At 50.2% G+C, this 23,860-nt stretch overlaps 1 protein-coding gene across 2 annotated transcripts in view; it reads right to left on the reverse strand.

Moving 5' to 3' along the window:
* Window positions 1-23,860, reverse strand: part of DPYSL2 (dihydropyrimidinase like 2) — a 107,235-nt gene that overhangs the window by 49,232 nt on the left and 34,143 nt on the right. Inside the window, exons 1-3 of one of the 2 annotated variants that reach the window (XM_036888779.2) lie at window positions 15,214-15,489; window positions 11,841-11,929; window positions 9,964-10,148 (exon numbers count right to left, since the gene is read on the reverse strand). In XM_036888779.2, coding sequence (XP_036744674.1) covers window positions 9,964-10,148; window positions 11,841-11,929; window positions 15,214-15,252 — 313 coding nt within the window. In that variant the 5' untranslated portion in view covers window positions 15,253-15,489. Of the gene's footprint in view, window positions 1-9,963; window positions 10,149-11,840; window positions 11,930-15,213; window positions 15,490-23,860 lie in introns of those variants that run through there. The other variant, XM_036888778.2, reaches the window with a different exon arrangement.

Here is a 23,860-nt window from a genome sequence, read left to right on the forward strand (position 1 = left end):
AAATACTAAGTTCACCCCCCTCCATTGGGCTCAGGAGCCCCCAAAACCTGTCAACTGCTTAGGGCATAGTTTTCTAACTAGAATCTCATCTTGTCTTAACTATGCATCTGTTCTGCCTGCTTTTTTTGACCTCCTGTAATTTGTGTTATCTAATGTACCAAGGCAAAAAATAAGTAAGTAACAATAATGAAGACTCCCAGCTGAGTAAAACAACTATGATACTGCATGTGGAAGGAAAAGTAGCTATTTGCCTCTGCCAGAACCGGCCAAGAGTGGGTCAGGGACCCGCGATTTCATATGAGGGGTCCAATGCTGTCCCTTCATTTGATGCCACAAAAAAAGAATGAGTCACTCACTGTGTCTGCCCAGAAGGGAGAGAGCTCTGGGTTCTGCCAGGACTCTCACGCCAAGCTTCTCTGAGTGCTAGGCCCCATATGACTAAATGCTTCCTTCGCCAAAACACCCACTGGGGAAGGATTTGTCACTAATGCTGTCGAGAGGCATGACCCCCACGCCATGCACTGGAAGCTCGCGAAGCTGCAGGGCTATAGCAAGGGAGATTTTGTGCAGGTCAGCGAGGAATGCAAACCTCCTTGCAGACACTGTAATGAATCCACCCTAAGAAACGGAGGGACCCAGAGCAACAACAAATTAGCAAGTTGACCTCATTTGAATTCCAGTTCTGGCTGACATTTCAAATCCAACAAGAGATACTGAGGTGATGAGCTGTTCCCTGGCGACATGGCTCTGCATCTGTGGAACCCGGTGCATTGTCAAGATATTTAAAGCCCAAATTCTCCAGCAACTATTTGGAGGAGGGAAAAGGTAAAAAGTAAAATCTTTTATTTTTTCTGTAAAAGGAGGCATTCTAAAGGGCTTCTTATATATAGAGTTGTTTTTTCCTTCTATGTCCAGAACACAAATTCCAATACATGGGCTTAAAGATGAAATAAGCCCTGAACTCTTCCTGATCAGTAAAGGGAGCTGATCTATCTGGCATCAGCTGGGATGTGACTCAGCCTGGGAGCAGGACATGAACAGCTGACGGACAGACATGGAGAGACAGATAGATATTCGATTAAATAGATGGGTCAGATAGATGATACAGATTTATATGCATAATGGGTAGATAATAGATTAGATAGCTATAGAGATGACAGATGATAAATTAGATATAGATGATAGATGATGACAGATTAGATAGATGAGAGATATAGATTAGATAATTACTAGATTAGACAGGTAGGTAGATCAATCAATCCATTCACACATGTGCCACAAGTTACCACAATCATTATTTTTAAATAGTATGGTGCCCACGATCTCACATACTTTTCACATAACCTAAGAAACAGGAACCCATTGTCTCCATTTTATAAATGTAGAAACTGCCATCTAGAAATAACATTTGATGATCACAAACAGAAAAGTACTAGAAAGAGAAGTTAAAGTGTAGGTCTCCTGAGGCTTGGCACTCCCCCCCCGTGTCCTGCTGTGTTACCTGCCGTCCCACCTTCTAAAGCAAGTCCAGGCTGCTTCACCGGCTGCAAAGGAAGGGAGCATGGGGCAGAAGATCCGAATGGCTGCCTTAGGAGCCTATGGCTCTATGTTATTACCAGGCTCTTTCGATTTTTCCCTCACAGGCTCCCCACAAGGAAGGATTCCAGTTCTGACCTATCATTAGAGGCAGATTAGGTCATAAACACTACTGGTTCAACCTAAAGACAGGAGGGTTTTCTCAGGGAAACCAGCAGAGCAGGTGGCCCACAGGGCAGGGGACAGCAGTGGCCACTCCGGCTCCTCTCGGCCTCCAGCATGCCCTCTCGTCACACACCCCACCCCATCCCTGTTTACCACCTCTCCTGCCACCTCATCTGAGCCCTAGCCGGTGCCTATGAGGGCATGAGTCAAGTAAAACCTTCCAGGACACCAAGGAAGGAGGAAGTCCCTTCCTGTGACATTAGCTCAGGTCCACCCTGTCTCATGAACTTCTGGAGGGTACAGAGCCCCCCACCCCAGGTCCTGACAGTGGGGCCCCCTCCCTTTGCAAAGCTGATGATACAGAAGGGGCAGAAAGCAGAGGGCGCCTCTAGCTTTGAGGAAACCCTGGCAGACATTCATTCAGTTTCAGCCCAACGTCAAGCACCTAAATCCATGGCCCTTAACCTTGGCCTTCACCCAGAAGCTTTAAGAATTTCCAATGCCAGGCCCACCTAAGATAATACAGTCAGAAGGTCTGGTCTCTGTATTTTGTGAAAACTCCCCAGGGGATTCCTGTGTGCAACTGGGGTTTATAACTGCTGCCCTGGCTCAGTGCAAAACTCCCTTTGCTGGAGAGCCAGGCTGGACCACAGAGACCCAACCCCCAGCCCACTGCCTCCTCTCTATCATTAGGGGAACACTTAGTCACATTCAAAGAAAGCTGCCTCCCAAATGGGCTAACCAGAAAGAACTCTAATTTCTCCTCCCTGTAATTCCCCTTTATCATTACCGTGGCAGCTAAGATGGACTTAAAGCAAGGAATTTGGGTGAATGGCTTCACTCAACAACAGCAGCAAGTCAGAGGCAGAGCCCTCAAAACCCAAAGAAGTAAATAATCATTTCCTGAGAAGAAAAAGGATGGTCTCAAAGAGGGAAAGGGGGAAGGGGCCCCAAATGGAATGATTTGGGGCTAGAGCTATAATGGTAGGTAGGGAAATGCAAATCCTTTGGCCAACCACCCCCTAAGACACCCATTTTTCCCTTTCAAACACTGTGTACCATTAACTTTCTCAAGAAAGTTGTGAAAACTCCCCAGGGGATTCTTAGAGGGTTCACCTATCACGGGCTCTCTCGGAAAGCAAAGCAAACCAGCGCAAGTCTAGGCAGGGAAAAGGAAAAGGGTCTCTGTCCTAGTCTCTGTCCTGATCAGAAGGGGGTATGTTAAATAAAACCTCCAAAAACACGGTTGCTGTTAGGAGTTTTCTTACATGACCAGTGGGCATGGGACTTTGGACCAAGCAGCCTTTTCCTAACAACCAACATGAAAGCTGTACAGGGACCAGTCCCACTGCTCTGCTCTGGAGGGAAGGGAAGCGGTGGGGGAGGCAGTGGTGGGATGGGGTGGCTGCCCAAGCGGCTTCCCCAAGCCTGAGGATTCCCGGAGGCAGAGGCGCTCCAAGGGAGGCGGGGGCAACACCGTGCTCTCCCACAGCCCGGGTCCGTCAGAGCAGCTCTGCTTCCCCAGCCTTATGTGCCACACAGACGGTCCCGTGTAAGGTTTCACGTGAGGAAACGCTGGCCCCAAGACGGCAACGCTAAAGCCAGAAGGAGCAGGAGAAGAGGGGTCAGGGCTTTGCTCCAGACTCATTCAGCCTGTTGGGACTGGTCCCTGTACAGCCTTCATGTTGAGTTGTTAGGAAAAGGCTGCTTGGTACGAAGTCCCATGCCCACTGGTCACGTAAGAACTCATCAGTTGATCAGGCAGCCAGCAGGGGCAAATTCCGTGCATGATGGCGCCACATAGAAGTGGATAGGGAGTGATGTGTGTGCTCCAGAGGTCTCTGCCCAAATCCCTGAGCCAGGGCACAGCCCAAAGCATCTTGGACACATGTGTGACACACAGGTCCTACCCAGCCACAAGGAGCCCTGAGCCTGCAAGATGCTGACCACTGGAGTCCTGCCCCTTGCGTGCAAAGGCTAAGAGCCAACATCTCACTGCCTCGGCCACCACTCATGGCTCCAGCTGTCACTCTGGGCAACAGGACTGACAGGAAGTTCCCAGCGGTCCGAACATCCTGCTCTATGGGAAGGAAGAGAATAGGCTCTGGGGGCATCCGAGTACTGAAACTCTCCAAGCTGTGTGCTCAACAACCACAGGCAAAACCGGACCTGGATCAGGGGGGACGCTGACGCTGTCTTGAGATGACAGCGTCTTCGTGGGCCAAGGTGATTTCCAAAGCTGTGCCTGCCCGCTCTCAGAGCCAGGAGCCAGGCAGGAAACCCGGGGCTATTCAGATAACTGCCACAAGTCCATGAAATGGGGCCTAGGGAGGCGAAAAGGAAACGTCCCGCTTCTGGAAGAGCCTAACAGACCCTCAGCCCCAGCACTGGGCGGGGAGGCTGGCTGGTCGAGTCCAACCCAATGGCCGCCTTCAGGAGAAGAGGCATTTCGTGAAATGTGTATGCTGGGCCTCAAGGAAGGGCTGTGCTGTTTCTCAGGCTGCTTCCTCATTCTCACTGCTTCCTCCATTCTGCTCAGCACCAGGTGGTCGGCCCCGACTATCCCAGGAAGTGGACAGAGTCCTCCTGTCTGGCAGCCAAGACTGGCACTGTGACACTGAACGGGCCCATCCACGGCATCTGCCTGCAGAGGGCATTGCTACCCTCAGGCAAAGTCCATGTCCTCCCCCACGTGGGGCCTAAGGAGACTCAAGGAGGAGGCCAGAAGGAGCCCAAGAGCCCACACGGGCAGCCCATAGGATAATGTGGCTTTCTGATCAGCAGGCCCCGGGCAGATTTTGTGGTGCCAGCTTTGGTCCTGGACTTCAAAACCTTAGTCTGATGTGGTCGGCCTTTCTGTAAACACTTTCTAACCCGAGTCAAATGAATGATGTAAAGGGAATAATCAAAGTATCAATTACAGTCACATTGATATTACAGTGTGTGTGTGTTCACACATGTGTACTCCTCAGGAGCAGGGAGCAAACCCAAATGCCACATGGATGAAAAAAGGACAAGCAGCGGATGTCCCACACTGACACTCTGGCCACATCTCCACAGGGGAGCCCGGCCAGCAGGGCTGTGGGAAGGTGCCCTGCCTTTATCTCAGGCTGCCTGCTCCACAGGCAGGGCCCCCTAGAAAAAGCTGGGACAAGCCCAGGGGGTTCTGGGAATTGACTGCATGTCCACCATGACACTTAGGGCCACTTCTCAGAGCTGACCTGTGCACCTAGAAACCAGACTCCTCTGGAAAGAACAATCCAGAAGGAGAGAGCTGTCCCTGCTCGTGACCTCAGGCTGATGCTCACGCTCTGGGCTCTCTCCCCCTGCCTCCCCTGGCATCAGCTCATTAGCTCACTGGCTGACCAGTCAGCAGGTCTAGAGCAACAAAAGCAGGAGCACCACTGAAGAGCCAGATGCTTCCATCAAAACAAACACAATTTACATCAGATGTGAAACCCTCCTTCCCGCCCTAGGACTCTGGTCCTCTGGCATCTCACTCAGATGCAGCAGGAAGGCAGGTCCCATAGCACATCCATGTGTCCATTCAGTCATTCATTCCACTGCAGGTGTTAACGGAGAGCCTCAGGAGTGAGGCACAGCTGGGTAGGCGGGATATTAAAACAAGAGAGACAGAGGAGCCCTGATCAGACTAACACAGAATGAAAGTTGTCAGGGCCATGGGATAAAAACCCAAGGCTTGCCAGGGTGCAAAGGAGCAGCAGATTACAGTGAGGGCAGTTGAGCAGAGGCTCTCAGATGCAGGGAGCACCTAAGCCGGGCATCCAGGGTAAGAGATTCCCAAAGGCAGAAAAAAGATGGGAAGAGCATCCCTGGCTGAGGGGACAACATAGGTGGAGTAGCAGGACTGGACCACATCGTGGAGGGCTCTGCCACTTGGGCTGCGTTCTCCGAGCATGGGGAGCTGCTGAGGGTGTCAGAGAAGGGACACAATCAACGCCATGCTGGGAAAGGACCCCCCTGCGAGGAGCCTTGCAGGCTGCAGAGGTGGGATGCTGGGGCAGGGAGACTCCCCAGGAGGCAGGGCAAAAATCCAGCAGTGATGACAAAGGTCTGAATGGAATGAGCGGCAATAACGGAATGGGTCCAAAAGATAACACAGAGGCCAAATTAACTCGGTTCAGCACAGCAAGACCACGAGGGCAGACCTCTGGAACTGGGAACTGGAAGAGAGGCAGAGCTTGGGAGAAGATGAGGGTCAACCCGGGGATGGCTGGGTGGGGTGCCTGAGGCACCTCCGGGGGCCACACCGACAAGGTAAGTGACAAGTCTGGAGTCTGGGACAAGGGCCCCTTCCAGCACTGCAGCAGCCACCTGTCCTGCCAGCTCTGTGCTCAAGTCCCACCCTGATCTCTGATGAATGGAAGCAGCCCAGAGGTTGGGGGGCAGCCCCCTGGAGTTGGTTGTGTCTGCGGCTCTGCAGCCAGTAGGAAAAGCCTTGATTTCAGGTTAGTGGAAAGGACAGTCAGGCCCTCTCCTCTGAGCTGGGAACCCAGGTACGTGGGGACCTAAGTCTGCAGCCCTGGCATGGAACTGAGATCCACACTTTCAAACAGGGCAGGTGCTTATGACAATCACCAGATTTAAATCTAGAGTCACAGGTCCCACCTGCAGACTCCACTTCATTGGTTGGGTGGGCTCCAGACGGCTGATTATTTTGAGATGCACCCTGGGTGACACAGGGCAGTGTGCTGACCACACATGGAGAACCCCTGTTCCCAGCCAAGGTGCAGGTCAGCCCCTGCTGCAGATGGACCCTCTTTTCTCTGTTGAAAAAATAGATCCAGAGGGAGTCTCTACAGAGATGGGAGGCTGTGGCCCCTAACACACGATAGAATATAGCAATGACCGTGTCTGAGTGTTTCCTGCACACCAGGTCCTGTTTGGAAGGCTCCAAGCCAATCTTGGTGACAACGTCTCCCACTCTGCAGATGAGGCGACTGAGGCTTAGCCAAGTCACACAGCTGGCAGGTGGTGTGACTGCACGAAGCACAGGTAAGTGTCAACCAGTAATGCCTTTCCCTCTGGCCTCAGTCTTCCCCCTCTATAGAAAAAGAGAGGTAACTGCTCCCCCCTCCTTCCTGGAGACTGACGATCATGAAGGTCCCGGGACGCCAGCAGCGGCTTCCCCGAGCAGCACCCCTGCCACCTCCGTGGCTCCCTCCGCCAGCCTGAATGCCGCCTGCAGGGTGCGCCTGGAGCCCCTGCCCACCCATCACTGGACGGAAAGGTCCAAGGGCGTTCCTGCGCCCTGAGCTGAGTGCCCCTCACAAAGACCTCATTGTGCCGTTCTCAATGGGGGCCTCTGTGTGGTGGCAATAATATTATTTTCTGCTGCTGATGTATCACCTCCATTTAAACTGGGAGAACCCAGCTGTACTTTCCATCGCAGGCAGTGCCATTTCAGATGGAAAGGGAGCCTCCAGGTCCCTTGGGAAGCCCACAGCAAGGGGCAGGTGGCTTGCAGGAACTCAGGAAGATGGGAGGAAGGGGGCCTGGGCAATGGGGTACCAATCACTGCAGTGGCTTGTTCCCACAAGCTCTCACTTGCATGTCTTCCAAGTGCCTTCCGCGTTTACTTCTGGCCTCAACAGTCACTAAAGAAGCTACAATCTCATTGGAGGAGTGGGTCATAGGTAGCAAAAAAGTCACAGTAAGCTAGCCTCTCCTCTGCAAGGCTCCCTGTCTGTGAAGCGTGCCCAGCCACTCACTCCCTTGAAGCAATGCAGAATGGACAACCAGCAAGCAGAAAGGAATCCTGATTTCCTCATCGGTATTATCACCACTTATTACTCATCTGTGTTTCCTCAGCTGTATTATGGCCACTTATTTCCTGAGAGAAGGGCAGGCTAGTGGGAATTCTATAGGGTAGTTATCTGTAAGAGCAGTTCCTATTTTTCTCCAGCCAGGAAAGCTGTGGCATTAGGGGTGTGACAGTGCTGACCACATCCCCACTACCGGTCGATTTTCATTCTGCGGGGTCTGGGTGTGAAATCGCCCTGCTCTTTAGCCTGACTGACTGCGTCACAGGCCCCGCGTTAAAATTCGGTCACGTCCTGCCCACCTGAGGTGGGCAGGCTGACTTCTCCCTGCCGTTCATTCCAATCTGCAGTGACGCCACCTGGTGGCTGTGCTGGGCCTCCTGGGCCAGGTGCAGGGCTGTGGAGCCGTCCCTCGTCCCTGCACTGGAGCCCACCTGGAACGAAGGGAAGGAAGCCCACACGGCTGAGAAAGAAGGGCAAGGAGAAAGTCAGGGCATCAGCAGGAAGGGACATGCCCTCATGACAAAGGTGGGGGGGTGGAAAGCGGGGGCGGAAGGCAGCGAGAGAGGGGCCCAAGGATGGGTCAAGGGTGGGGAGTGAAGAGGAACATTCAGGAATGCAGGAGAGAAGAAAACAGACTCCCAGGCCTTTGAAGCAGTACGGGAGAAAACAGGGCTTTCGTGCACCTGCTGAGCAGCTCTGATTAGAAGCAAGACCGGCCTGAGCTCAGGGAGCCGCCAAATGTGGGGGCTGGGAAGAGGTGCAGGGTCATGGGGTACAAATCCTTTACTGGGCACGTGAGCAGCCCAAAGGAGGGAGGCAACCTGCCCAAGGTCGCACACGGGGCTGGTGTTAGAGGGAGACCGGGACGCCAGACTCCCAGCCAGGGGCATCTCCACGTGGAGGGCCCCCGTCCAGCAAGTCCTTCGATGGGGGACACCACTGAAAACTCACTCAGGAAACATGATTTGTGGCCGACTGACACTGACCCATGCAGGGGCTCACAGGGCCCTCACATGAACTCCAAGCTCAGGCAGGTCACCACCCCGACTGGGCTTTCCAGCCTCACACGCAAGCAGTCCGGGCTCCTCCAAGCCCCAGCGTGGCTGTGCAGCCAGCCCTGGGGGACGGGCAGGGGAGCCCACCAGCGAGCGCCACGTGAGTCCTGACACACACCGCTGACAAACGCAGGCTCCTCCCCTGGGCCGGAGCCCCCTGGGGTACGGCACCCACCGGGTTGGTAGGTGATGTGCACAACCAGATTTGGTAAGGCTTCGACTTGGAGGCTGTGATGAGAAAGAGGGAGCAGGAGAGGGTGGCCCCCGATCCCTCGGATGCACAGAAGCCAAGGACCGAGCGAGCATGAACACTGGGTGGTGATTTAAAGGGCAGGGAAGCCCAGAGGAGGAGGGGATGGCAGGAACAAAGCCCAGGGGAGGAGGGGATGGCAGGAACAACCTTCATTTAGGCGGCAGGATGAAAAAGAGAGCTAGGAGGCAGACCTGAAGCTCCAGGTGCAAAGGCCACCATTCTGAAAAACAACCAGTGAGACAGGCTCTTCTAAAACATGGACAGCCAAGTTCTTTCTACTTTGACCCTCTTCTGAAATGAACTGTAAGCTTTTAAGATACACTCAATATTCACTTTCACTCTTGGATGTGTTTTCTTTTATTGTGTCTGATGGGCCACTGTGCAGCCTGCCTACCTCCTCAACAGAATACTGTTTCGCAAAGGGGCAATCACAGGGACAGTGGAAACTGACATTTTCACAGGCAAACTCTTGCCATGAGGGCCATGACTCCTGGAAATATATTTTATGTTTGGCTGAATGAAAAGCATAAACCCTTCGGCACAATACATGAAGGGCACCGGCACTTGGTGCTGGCAACTTTCCTATCTAAATGACAATTAATAGTATCTGTGAGCTGTTCTCCAAGCAGGTCTGCCCAATTCCACTTTCCATCAAACCCAGGCCAGGAAAGACTCCCCCCATTTAATTTTTCTCATCAGAATAGAGGTTCCTGGTTCAACATTTCATTTGCTGCACCCCATCCTCATTCTGACAAGATGCAGCCTCAGGAATTCTTTGAAAATAAAATTCAAATATTTATGAGCAAAGGTTCAAAACTGAGAGTTTTGCCGATTATTCTGAAGGCTGTGCTTTTAAAGTAACCACAATCAAATCACAATTTCAGGTCAAGGAAGACAAAAGTTCTCCAGCAGAGGAACTAAGAAGCCATTCCTTTTATCCTACCAAAACTATCCAGAATCATATTCTCAAGTTCAACTAGAAAACTCAGAGTTAGAGAGAAAATGAGGACAAGGACACAAGACAAATGGCTAGCCCACTCCACCCCTTTATCTGGTAGAACAATCTGCTGCTCACACCAGCACTTTTAATAGGCAAGAATCAAATAAGATTCATTTCAATTGATAATGCTTCCTAAGCTCTCACACGATTATTTTTAAGCCATCTTACTGATCATGGTGGTCCCGCCAGCCAAGGCTGCCTTGGTGCCTTGAAAGAAGTCATCAGAAGAGGTCATTCCCTGGTCAGGCATCTGGAAGCGGGTGTGGACGTCAATCCCTCCAGGAATCACCATCCTGGAATGGGCTTCGATGGTCTTCACCCCTCCTGGCACAATCAGGTTTTCTCCTATTTGCCTAAATAAACAGGGTGGGTGACAACAGTTATAAATGAAACATCCTCAAATCAAATGGGATCTGACAGACATTTTCACCAGGCCACAAACTATTTTGGATATAATTTTTGGATTATTATTATTTATAATATGTGTACTCTTCACTCCTGATCCCCAACTAGGAGGCAATGCAGAGCATACTAGAAAACAAAATTAAATAAGGTATCGGAGGCCTCAATCAAATATGTTTAATTACAAAAAAAAAACCCTAAGATCAAATGATAACAAGGCCCCCAGATATTTACACAAAATGCCCCTACACTTCCTCTGTAACACACGCAGATGAGTTCATTTTTCCATAGCAATTTTCTCTACACCCTGGTTGCACTTACAAACATTTAATTTCACCATATCCTTTTCAACATAGAGAAAATTGGGGTGGATGGGCGGGGGTAGAAAATAAAAAGCAAAAAAAAAGGTGAACATTAGGATTGAAGCTAAAAGTTTGGAAGTGTACAACCAGCAACTCAGATAATAAAGGCAGAAAAATTAATATTCATTATGTCAGGGAGCACAGAACACTACCAACTGTTAGCAAAATATCTTTGCTGTATCTTTCTACCAGTTCTTTAAAAAGGAAAAAGTAATCAAGGAGGAGTTGATAAAGTTTGCAAACAAATTAGCAATGACTAAATAGTACACAGGCTTGTTCACTTCTAGGCCAGTATCGTTCTGCTGGACCAGATCATGCTGCCTTCTAACTGGGGGAAAATGGAACATAGAAGTCATGGTATTTGAGAGCCCAGAGCTGAGACTGTCACAAGCAAACACACATGGAGAAAACATTAAACGTGGAAAAGTTAAAACTTATTTTAGGTTCATAAATCAGGGTGTGAGTTTCCAGGCAACAGACACGTCCACTCCAGTTTTCCACTCCTCTGGACTAGTTTGCTGCTAGCACTTGATGAATGCCGCTTATTGAAAAGATGTCATTTGCTTCAGTGTTTGGCTTTAAACAGATGTGCTCTTTCTCCAGGGCCCTGGGAGCTATCCCTGTCAGAAGGGCACGAGGATACTGGTATGTACTCAGCTCACTTAACCCTCTAGAACCAAAAAATACTCTAGTTCAGTAACTGCTCTATTGTTTCTCCCTGTAACACAATACACAATAAGGACAAAGGCAGTGTTACTTACTTACTTTAAGCCTTACTTAAAGAATGAAACCTACAATTCCCCCAGGATGAGACAGTAATTTGTGTTACTTGGTCATTAGTTTGGTGTCCTTTGACCCCAAAGACTTGGATTCATGATTAAGAGAGCAGATGTACTATCTTGATAAAAAGAAAGTCTACTCTGAGTCTGTCCCCCATGACTGGGTAATCAATCCTCCCCAAACCAATCTCTACATTCTAGGAAAACCTTGAATATGTTCAGTAGATCAAACACCAAGGATTTGAGCTGGCAACAAGAAGCTACTGTATCCCTCGGTTCAAATAGTAAATTACGTAATACAAATGAAGAAGCCACATTTAATTGTGGCTTGGACTTCCCTAAACCTGAGTTTTCAAATTCACTAATGACCACCAATCAAAATGGGTTTAAAGGAAGACTAAGTTAGACACTCTTTGAAATCACTAAAACTTGACACTAGTGTAAGGTAACACAGGAATACCGGAAGGTACACAACTTGGTCTATATCATGAGTTACACTTACTTGATCAACCCATCTTCCATGTATATGTCTGCATAGAAGGACTGGTCATCATTAACAATTTTACCTCCTTTGATTAGAAGACGATCACTCTGAAACAAAGAAACATAAGGTCACACTACATACCTGACACATGAGAAACACTGGTTCTAAGATGAATGAGCTAAGGACACATTTTCAGTATTCAAAAGTCATGCTCAAAATGAGTTTTGGAAAGATTCAGTGACAAAGGTGAGCCTGTAAGTGGCAACCCATTTATCACGTGATGAGTGAGAACACACTGGCAAAGCTTAAAGCTTATCCTGGATAAAAGAAACACACAAAAAAGCTCTCTTTCCATTAGACCATACGCAAAAAAAAAAAGGAAGAATGAAAGAAAGCTTAACGTCCCTTTAAAGAGCAACAAAAACATTTCAGAAAAAGAAGACAATACTTTTTAAATGGCTTTAGGCTAAACTTCATTTAAAAAAAAAAAGTAACACCCACACATAGGGAAGTCAGTTCTTGGCAAGGTCTGTGTCGGGAAAAATTAACCAAAAGTCTGTCGTCATGGGATACCCTACACAAACACACTTGGTTCCATCACAGCAGGATTTCATTTCAATATGTTCTTTATATCTGCTTTTATCTTTGAGGCAAATCAGAGCAATTATAACAAAGGGTGAAAAACAAATGCTTTATATATACACCACTTTCATTAAGCTGTTAAGAAAAAGGTAAAGTTTTAGGATAAAATAGATGAGATAACAAGTTCTAAAATCTAAGATTATTGATGCACTTGTATTTTAATTGGCGCAAAAAAATTTATGACAAGCACGTGAGGGTCAGGAATGCAACAGAAATGTTACATTATGACTCATCTCTATTCCAAATGCCTCTGATGAAATGGAATATTAAAATGCTGTCTTCAGTAGATAGGCAACTACACTAATCCAAACTGGGTTTAGATGTTACAAATCGAACCACAGATTGCCCTTTTAATATGCAAAGCACTTCAAAGGATGGCATTCATTATGACAATGGTAAATTCAAAATTCAGTTATAAAGCAAAACTCTCAGCTGGTGCTACTTATGTTTAGTGCTACCAAGAAAAGAAAATTATAGCAAAGCTTTAAGCTGCTAGGGACCTAGGAAAAAAAATACTGTTACCCATAAAAGCACAGCACACACACCTGGGTATAGAACATATTGTCTCTCATAATGAAGAACAGTAAGATTGTTTTACTTTCCTGCACTGTAGGGTCCTTCATTCTTTTGTTGACTATGGAAAGTCACTGGAATTAAGGGTCAATAACAATTCCTGTGCTTGTATAAGGTAAATGTAAAGACCTTTACAGAAACCTGTCCTATACCCCGTGTCACCAAAGCCTCAAAACAAATCTGTGAGGTGGGTGGAGCAAATTCTTACTCCCAGAAGACATAAAGAAACTGAGGCTCAGAGACTTTAAGACATTTGTCAATGTCAACTGATCCCGTCGTCTTCCATGGTACTCCCTGGTTCCCGATGTCCAGCTTTGACAGGATAAATATGGCCGGGGATGCAAGGAGAAACCCTGCTCTTTACACCTGCTCCCGTAGCCCTGCAGTACCTGCCATCACTGTGAACCCCGGGGCCCACATCATGCCAAGAAGGAAACAACACAGCCCGGTTCGCTCTCATGCCTTCCAGAAGGCTTCTTACATAAGAGGCTGGCCGTGACGATGGAGGGAAGGAAACCATGCTATTGATCCTAGGATCATGCAGCCAGATTTTTTTTTAAAGGGTTGGAGGGGGCGCTCTTTTAAAAAATCCGTCTTGTTTCCTTTTTAAATTTTTTTCTCCCCACACTGTCAAAACGAAACTGGCTTTTTCATTCACGAAGACAGCACATTATCTGAGGCTTGCAGCAAATCTGCTCCCTACCCCCACTGCCCAGACTCCTTCCTCTAAAGCAGGGGACACGTAATGTCGGGGTTTCCCCGCACCCGGCCCTTTTGGGATCTTGGGTCTGCGGCCTTCAGGAAAAACCGGGTGCCCATCCTTGCTGTAGAAGAGCCTAGCTCATCCTCTAGAATCCTCCCGAGCACACGCCCCCTCCCCTGTGCATTGGCTTCCGCCTCCCTCTCCTGCGCATGGGTGTGCCCTGTGCATCCAGAGGAAGCCGGGGTGCCCATGGCTGAGGAGAAAAGCAGAGAGAAAGCGCGCCCTCAGATGCAGCCCGAACACATCTTGACTTTGCAAAGCTTCTTTCGGTCTCTGCCTCAGCCCTGGGTTCTACCCAGCAATCAGCCGGCCAATTGCAACTGCACATCATTATATAACAATGAATTTCCCTCGCCTTCCTCCCTCCCCGGGATTTCATTCGGGGATGTAGACAACTGGGCTGGCGACGCGGTTCCAGGAAAGGATGCGCAGTGGGGGCAGGGAAGCGGTGGGAGCAAGAACCGGTGCCCTCGCTACAGCATCGCTAATTCCTCGCTGAGATGCTATCTCGCGATTTACAAACTAACGGCCCCGGGCCCGGGACTGCGCGGCGATCATTGTCTGGCCAGGCCCGGCCGGGGCCTCTGCTCCGCGCGTAGGGCAGCGCCATGGCCTCCGCGAGCCGGCCCGGCGCTACCCGAAGCCCACCCTCTCAGCCCGCTTTGTATGCGCCAGCGCGGACGCCTCGAGGGCTGCAGGAGGGGCACAAAGGTACCAGAAAGCGAACCCACAGCCCTGCAGGGACCCAGCCCCCAACCATCAGGCGAGGAAGCCCGAGAGGGCCACCAAAAGCCCGCCTCTGGTCAACAAAAGCACACGCCTGGCCCCCCACCTTCCTCTGCTCAGCCCCGCATCCCTGTTTTCCCTTCGCACTTCCACACCATCCCAGTACAGCCTGCCCTCCTCAGCATCCTTCGTCTGTCATTACGCCTCCGAGCTGAAACTCGCTCCTTTTTCTGAGCCGGAGGAAGGCTCCAGAAAGCCCTTTATGGTGCGGGCGGGAGACACAGGGAGAATCCATTTCGCCAGCTCCTGGAGTCCAGCCTCCCAGCACGCAGCCCGGAGAACAATATCCGAGCTCCAACCATGCATATTCAATCTGGCATCCATTTGCTTCCACCCCGCAGGCCAGCACTGCAGCATCTCGCTCTGACAATAAAAGGATACAGCGGATCTGGCGCGCAACCTAGGGCAGCCTGAATGCACTCGCGCTCCTGTTTTCATGCCTTTTTTAAATTACGTGGGTTAGAATTGTGTATGATCGCGTCTCCCACCACCACGACCACCTTCTCTAGCAACAGGAAAAAAAAAGTTCAGTCCCTATTCTTCCCCCTCCTTTAAGAAAATTCCTTAGACGTTCTGTGCCACAAAGGGCTGCTGGCCGACGGCAGAGTTCCCTGGAACCACACTCACCGTGATGCGTGGAATATTTTTCTTCCCCTGATAAGACATCTCTCTCCTGGGAAAAAAATAATTTCAAGAGGGCAGCTTTAAAGCAGAAATTGCCAGGAAAGAGACTTGGTATTTTTTGCAGGATTCAAAAAGGCGCAATCGCTTAGCTGCTGGTCTTGTTGATAGCAAATTTCAGGAACGTGAGGGCAAAATGCAATCCTCTGTCTCTCTTTCTTCCTCTCTTCCAACACAGCCCCAGCTAGGGCGGAAAAAAAAGAAAGAAGAGAGAGAACAGGAGGGAAGGGGGTGGAAATAAACTACAGCAATAAAAGCCTCGGTTCAAGTCGGCCACCGCGGCGCATGCGCCGCCAGCCACTCCCTTTCCTCTCAGGCAAAAGCCATCCGCTTCGAGAGAGACGAGTCCTGATTGGCTACCGCCATGGGATATGCAAATAAGCCCAGGCGGGGAGGGGAGCGGCGCGAGAGCGCGAACTGCTGCAGTGTGCGGCCAGGGCGGCGGTCGGTGCGGGCGCCCGCGCGAGGAGCGCGCCTTTTGCGCCCTTTCTCTAGGCCCGGCTGGCGGGGACTGTGGCTGGCGGCGGCCTCAAATGCGGTATCTGCAACGCAGGGACAATGGAGGGGTGGCCACTGCGGACAGGGGTCGCCCAGCCCGAGGCGGGGGGCTCCGGCGCAGCCCCGGCAGCACGCACCCGCTCGCGCGCGCCCCGCTGGATGCCCGCCGCGCGCCAATCCGCGGAGGCCGCCGCTGCAGCCCCGCGTGGGGTGACTGCGCCGAGCCAATGGCTTTGCTGGCGGCGAGCGCGCGACTGCACCTCCGGCCGGCGCCGCGCCGCCCGGGAGGGGCACCGAGCCCGCCTCCCGCCGCCCTCGTCCTTCGCGAAGGCTCGCTCGGCCTCCGCCCAGAGTCGACGGGGCAAGTCAGATGGCAGCGAGCCGAGGGGAACGGAGCGGACCGGGGCGGGGAGGGCTCGCGTGTTGCCGGCGGCCACGCCCGCCCACCGCCCGGCCCCAGAGGGCGCCCGGGCTCCCCGGGGACGGAGAGGGCGCTGGCCCGAGGGTGGCCTGTCGAGCCCGCGTGCGGGCGCGGGATTCAGGCGTCCTTGGCCTGGCGGCTGGAAATGAGAACCTGAAATCCTTACTGATCCGGGTAGGGAAGTGAGGCAACCGGGAAGGCTGTGCGTAGCCCGCGGCCGGGGATGGAAAACTCCGCCCTGGAACGTCCTTTTGGTACCTTTGGACCATAAGGAACTTGGGGCTGTGGGCTGAGCTGCCACCTATGGAGGCAAAAATGGCCCTATCTAGGGCCCTGGTCTCCTCTTTAAGTCACGCCCACCCAGACCCATTGGGGGCCTGGGGGTCAGAGTGCCTGTTGGGGCTGTAGATGTGCTGAGGAAAAGCTTTTCGGGGTACAGGTGCGGGGAGCCCAAAGGATTTACAAGCGCTGTACACGGGCCCCTGCACCGCAGGCAGACAGCGAGGAGATGAACTGGAGGAGCAGCAGGAAAGAAGGATGGCTATATACCAAGAGAAGGGGAAACTGAGTCATGGAGGAATCAGTTAAAAACGGATTTCCCCCAGAAATTCTAGGCAAACTTTAAAGGGCATTCAAAACCTCCCTTCTGGGCTATAGCAGTTGAAGAGGCCTTGGACTCCTGGCACTCACGGTCCAAGTCATGCTCTGATGCTCTTACTTCAGAATCCGCCCATCCTGAGCAGTCTATCGGGTCATGTGGAGGGTTGCTCAGGCAGGTACCAGGACTAAGGCATCTAGGCTGGCCCATGGCTCAAGATCAAACAATAGAATCCCTACATCATCTAGACCGTCAGGCAACCATGATGAAAAAGAGTATTTAATTGGCTCACACCTGCTCGGCAAAGACTGGCCCGATGAATGCAAAACAATCTTGGGGCTACTGTGCACACTTGCCTTAATGCCTCACTGCATCTGGCCACTTTGGTGGCTGGCTGTGTCTGTCCAGAAGATGTAAAATGCACCCCTTCCCAACTATTCCTGTAAATTCTAAAGTCTCAGGGCTGTGCAGCATGATGCCAGCTTCACAGCTGGTTAATTCATTCAAGTTCCAATTAGCTGTGCATCTTGAAAATAAAATAGGAACACCTACCCCTCCGACTGTGTGATGTGCTAAAAGCAAAGTGAATTGATGTCAGCAAGTATTGGTGTCAGCCCATAAGGATTAAAGTAACAAGTATGAAAAAGCATAATATGACCATGTATACCCCCCTGACCCAACTTGCAGGGTCCAGCTAGGAGGGGGGGTAAGAACAGCAGGGGAATGAGTGACCTAATAAATCAAAAATAAAATACCAAGTAAATACTAAGATTCAAATTAACTTAAAACAAAGCGACTTCTAATTATATTGTTTGTATGCTTGTTACAATTTCCTGCTCCTGAACTGTTTGATCTTAAAATATTTAACTATATCTTGTACTGACCAATCTTCTACGGAATAATTTTCTGTGTAATTAAAGCCTCCGAGAGCTTTTGTGTCAGTCTTATTCGTATTAGTCTTATTTCTAGAGCTGTCGATTTGAGGTTCTTAGGCCATGATAATTGACATTTCAACTCATAAATATCCAGAGATGGAAGGTTTAAATTGATTATCTGTTCTGACTAGAGCACATGGAATATATCAAATTGTTTCATCTGACTGAGGGAAAAAACTGCAATCTATTTCTTACCATACTTACCACTCAGGGCAGTGCAGCAAAGTGAAGGGGGTTGGGGGAGGATTTTCCACCCACTCTGCACTGATAGACTTGTTAATTTATGCTACTTTTTTTACACTGTCTTTAGACACTCAATGAAAATTTCCTGTAAAGTCACAAATCATTATACCTGAACTAAATATTTGAACCTATTCTCAAGCATCCTTTTTCTGAATTTTTAATGTCAATACATGAAAAAGCATAAGATGGCCTATTCCACATTCATGACCCATTCCCAAAGTCCCTGCCTTCCCATATTCCTTCCCTGCCCTCTGGAAAGAGCAAACTGCGGCAAGGAAATGAGGCAGTCTGATGAGATGGTTCTATCCCAGGACTTCTGGGTGGTACAGAGGAAGGAGGAACCTGTCCCACCAGATCTGTGAATTCCAGGAGTGAGTCCTACCCAAGTGCTGGGTCAGCCTCTGACCACAGCCTCCTGCTGGGCAGTTTCTTGGCACCCGCAGCCCCATCCCCAAGCTCTAGGGGGGGATGCATGCAGACACGCACCTATTCACACACTGCCCCACAAGGAAGGTGCCTTCTCAAATCTGCCCTGTGCTGTTCTATGCTGTTCCGTTCACCTCCCTGCCTTTCCCTTGACATTTCTACAAGTGAGCTGAAATGTCACATCCTCAGTGAAGTCTGTCCCCATCCAGCCCCCTGGTGCGTCAAGCACAGACCCAACTGTAAGGGGCCTCCTGCCATATTGTAATTGTCCATTTCTTCTATCCGAGCATAACCTCCAGAAGCTAAGAGCCTTACATTCCTCCTCTTTCAGGGACCTGCACACTGCCTGGTCCATGGAGAGTGCCCTCAACATTTGGTGCATAAAGAAATGCTGCCATTGCTATTACTAGGAAGAAAGGTTCTTCCACATCACTGCCATGGCGAGTTTTGATGTCAACAAAATCCCCAACTCAGGTCTTTCTCTTAGCACCGCCACTTGGCTGAGTCTTCCTTCTCGACAGCCCAGCTCTCTCCTCCAAGTCCCTGGAACTGCAAGAGAACCTTGTTATAATGCAGCTTGTTTCCTTGCAAGGGTGTAGCTGCCTGAAATTTAGGCTACACCTCCCGGAAACTGCCGCGTTACCACCAAGCCTGATAAACCGCAGGAGAGAGCATCCAACCCCGAAATGAACTCCAGAATCAGACGAGGCATCTCTACTAACTTCTTCTCAGCACCGATTTCTTAAACCGTTCTTTTCTCCACCCTCTTTGGGCACGTCCATCTTACACATTTATTATCTCAGACCACTTGCCCTGTACTCTCCTCTCCTCTTCTGCCGCCGTAACTAGATGAGCAGGATTTCCTCCCACTGAAAGTCTGAGCTCACAGAGACTAGAGCTCTTTCAAAACTCTCACCCTTACATGGGGCCCAACAGGGTGGGGGCTCAAGAAGGGTGGGGTGCAGGGATAGGCATGCGAGTGACGACATCTCATCAGGATTTTTAGGTGTCAGCATCACACAGCCTGCAGGGAATGGGGTGAGGGGGGCGGCAGGGGAGGTGACGCAAACTGTCACTCAGGGGCTTGGGGTGACGGTTCTGCTTTCGCTTCCTCAGCACCCCGCACAGTCTGCGCCCTGTCCCAGCCAGGCCCGCCACCGCTCTGGGTTTCATCTCCCCCCTTTGGGGAACTGGGGTAACCATTTCTGCTTCTGTGGAAGTGTAACATGAGGATGTCACCGAGCAGTGAAAGCCACAACACAAACTGCTGACAGCAGGAACGGCGGCGCCTAGATGTAGCCCAGAAGAGCAGCCCAGGCCCCCACATGGCTGCAGCACGGACGCCAAGAGCTGCGACCTCTGGTGCAGCCTGCTGAGAAGGTCCAAATCAATGCAGTGGTCAAGAGAAGGTACGGGAATGCTTCCTGCCAGAAACTAAGGGCAGTGCCGAGGACGCTTGAGCTGGAAACGACTCCTTCTGCTCTGCAGACGCGAGGAGGACACAGTGTGGTCATTTTCTTTGCGGGTGTAACCCTGGAGGGGCAGAGTCTGTAGAGGGACAGCCGAGGGCCCTTACATCCAACCGGACTCAGATCCAGGGACTCTGGAACAGGGCCCTTTCCTAATCCTGAGTCACAGAGCGTGACCACACACCCCTCCCAGGGGGACGGAGCGGTGACCATGAGGGTCGGATGTGCCTGGCCCTCTGAGCCAGATTCTGCTTTTGCTGCAACTCGAGAGGCGACTGGCCGACTCGGTTGGGGCTGTGAAGGCGTCCTGAAGGCACCAGGCCCATCGTCCGAATCTGCCGGCCACCAGGGCGCGGAGGAGAGTGCGCTTCCCAGCATCGAGTAGCCCCTGGCTTCCTCTTATCTCCAGTGAACACACAATCCTCCCGAAGGACCCCTGCATTACCCGCCTTGCACGTCACCCTTTACAGGACTACAGATTTGTCCCGGGGGTCTTTCTGTCGGAGCTGGAGAAGGCATCTCGCGTCGGCCGCTGTGCCCCCGGCCCGCCCTCTGGTGGCCAATGAGGAGAGTGCGCTCTGGGGCCCTCGGTCCGAGGCCGGCGTGACTCAGGACTGGGAAAGGGCCTTGTTCCAGAGTCCCTGGAACCGAGTCACCTGGAGTGATTTGGCCTCTGCATCCGAATCATCTGGGGCCACTGCTCAGGCCTCCTGATTAGAATCTCCCGAGGTGAAGCCCAGGAATGTTTTTTAACTAGTTTACATCTGGCCACCAGCCCAGCCACCCTCCTTGTATGGAAGAGAACGTGGACTAGAATGGACGACCCTCTCGTGCCCAGGACCCTCCTGCTCAAAGTACACCCACGGCCCTGCTCTTTACAGTGTAAGCATCTTACGGGAAGAGTGGTAAATAGTATCACCATCGTACTGGTCTTTCTCCTAGTAAGCATCTCTATGTGGCCAGTAGGAGGGAATTAATTCCCTGAGCACCCACCGTAGTACAGGCATAACACTGAGTGCTTAAATACACCTTATCTAACCCTCCCCCAAATCCTTCTTGGTAAGTCTGCATATCCTTATTCTGTAGACAGGAGAGTAAAGCTCAGAGAAAACTCTTGTTCCAGACCCAGGAGCAAGAACTGGATTCCAGTCCAGGTCTGTGTGACTCCAAAGCTCAAGAGGCTAGTTCTTAAGTGATAAAGTACCAAATTAGTAGAAAGCAGGACCCCCCCCCCATCCCCTACACCTTGTGGAAAAGGCACAGGACGGCGGTGTCCTGCAGTCTCTTCCTTTACTCTTCCACAGTCCCTGGCTGCCACCCGAGAACTTAAATCAGGCCACCTGACCCTGTGTTCCTTAGGCGCTCCCCCACCCCAAATTAATTCCCCATCTCTTCCTTTCCTCATCACTCAACAGGACTCAGTTTCTGCCCGTGGCCCAGCTCTCCTCTCATTGGAAATAGGACTGATTAACACAAAGCTCAAATGAGCAATGAACCCTTAATGTGCTTCCCCTTAGCTAAACAGGGAAGCCCCGATAGGCTGTTCGCATAAATAAAACACAAACCATTTGTGAAGACCGCCCCCACTCCCTGCTCATCCTGCCGTCCTGCACCCGCAGCCCCCTGGCTTGCTTCCCTTCCTTTCTGTGGCCTGCGGCGGCGGCTGCTCCAACCCGTTCACTGCAGGGCCGCTCCTTTCCATCCTTCAATGCCGGCTTCAGGCTGCCTGCCCTGTCAGGTCAGCCCACACATTCGCCGCTGTTCCGTATTTCAGCACCGTCTCCTCAACAGCAGTGATGACAATTTGAGAGTATTTTTATGTTTGTTCAATTGGGTACTTTTAGTCCTTATCTCTCAACTCAAACTCCCTAAGTCACCTTGCTCACCACTGCACCTAGCGAGGACCTCACAACCCTCAGTCAACCTGGGCTAAGGAGCGGACACCTTAGCTCCCCCCGCGGCCCTGCCCCACTGAGCCAGCCCTCCAGCCTGTGTGAGGCCTCCCCTTCCACCTCTGCCTGTCAGGTGAACACCTGCTTCCCCTCCAGGACTGATTCACCCAGGTTTTTAAAATGCCAGATGGCAAGAAATCGCATCACTGGACTGGGCCATGTGGCCTGGTTCCCATTATCCATGGCAGAACATGCAGAGTCCTTTCCTGTGAAGGGCACTGGGATCTGGCCTTCAGAAGCACCAGGCCTGATGTTCTCAAAGGTCAATCCACCTGCAGGTGCAGGAGGGGTGGCTGCAGTGGCTTCCCTTCTCCAAGCACGGACTCCTTGCTCGGCTTCCAACACACTCCAAAAACACAGCAGATGCTTGTCAGTCTGGGCCCTCCTCGATTCAGAAGCTGTCTCCGTTCCAAAAAGGACCGAGAGAGTGTATGAACTATGTGCCCAGAGGATGTGAATAATAGTTTGAGAATTTCAGTCTCTTAGAAGAATCCAGCCATATTCAAATACTGGGCACTACTCACTTATTCAAAAATACTCCATGCCTCTTGCCCATTCATCCAAACCAGTTCCCTAGAGACCTCTTCGGGGGTGATTTATTAGCTCAGTCTCTGAAATCTTGGAAGTAATCCACTTGGACATTGTAAAGATTTAAAGAAATGCTGGACTTGCCCTTCATCAAACTAGCCTTCCTCCCCACTTCCTTTCTCCCCTCTCCCCTGCCCATTCTCTATTTGTTTTTAAGTTAATGAGAGTTTATTATCCGCCACGTGCCAGCCTGACAAGACCAAAGGGTAAATGGGAGGTAAGCTCACAAGCTCCTTTCCATGTGATACACGGTTTTGTGCACAAGAGGCCACAGGGCAATGATACATGGGGTGTATATCTAGTGCTTCCCCCTCTGCAGAGAATCTATGTGATCCTGTCCTAGGCCTGGGCTGGGGCTCTGTGCCCCCAGAGTGTCACCCATCCAAACACAGAGCACACCCAGCCTCCCTTGAGAAACAGCATGGAACCCCGCTAGGACACTAGCCAATAAGGAGGTCCACAAGGATACACAGCATATACCTTTTATAACAGTCCTACAGTTCTTGGATATTCTGCTCTGTCATTTTCATTCCTTTTTGTCTCTCTGCATTTCAATTTTGGAAGTTTCTATTGATGTTTAAGCTCACTGACTCTTTTTTGGCTGTGTCTATAATCTTTTGATAAGTTCATCAAAGGCATTTCTCATTTCTGTTGCAGTGGGGGTTTTTTGTTTGTTTGTTTTCTAGAATTTAGTTTCCATCTCTCTGCTATATTATCCATCTGTTTTTGTATGTTTTCCAGTTTTTCCATTAGAGTCCTTAGTATATTAATCATAGTTATTTTAACTCCCTGCTTCACAATTCTGAAATCTCTGTCATATCTGAGTCTGGCTTTGATGTTTGCTCTGTGACCTCAAACTGTGTTGTCTCTTAGTATGCCTTGTAATTTTTTTGAAAGCCGGCCACAGTATATTGAATAAAGAAACTCAGTACTTTCTCTCCAGTCTAGGAGAGAAAAAACTAGTTCTCTGCAGTAGTTTGCCCTGTGACCTTGACTATCTGATGAATCTAAAAAGAATTTTTGATTTTCAGTTTGTTCTTTTTTTTTTTTTTTTTCTCTGAGAACAAGAATCATGGCTTCTAACCTAACATGTCAGACCAGAAGCCGGAAGCCCTCTCACCTGATTCCACTTTTTTAAATGTAATATATACACAATAAATATAAGCAAATGCAAGTGTGAATATTTTCTAAAATACATGCACCAAAATGTTATTATTATTATTTATTGAGCATTTACTGTGTGCCAGGTATTATCTTAAGTTCTCCACAATAATCAATTATTACTATATGTTATAATTATTATATAATTATTAGTAACAGTGATTGATTACTTAGATAATTGTTTGTCATTAATTAGCTAATTATTCAAGTAATTAAATAGTTCATTTATTCCTCACAATATTCCTAGAGATAGTTTGCTATTATTATCATTTCAATGTTATAGATGAAGAAACTGAGGCACA

Source organism: Manis pentadactyla, chromosome 1 (assembly GCF_030020395.1).
Source record: "Manis pentadactyla isolate mManPen7 chromosome 1, mManPen7.hap1, whole genome shotgun sequence".
Classification (NCBI taxonomy): Eukaryota; Metazoa; Chordata; class Mammalia; order Pholidota; family Manidae; genus Manis; species Manis pentadactyla.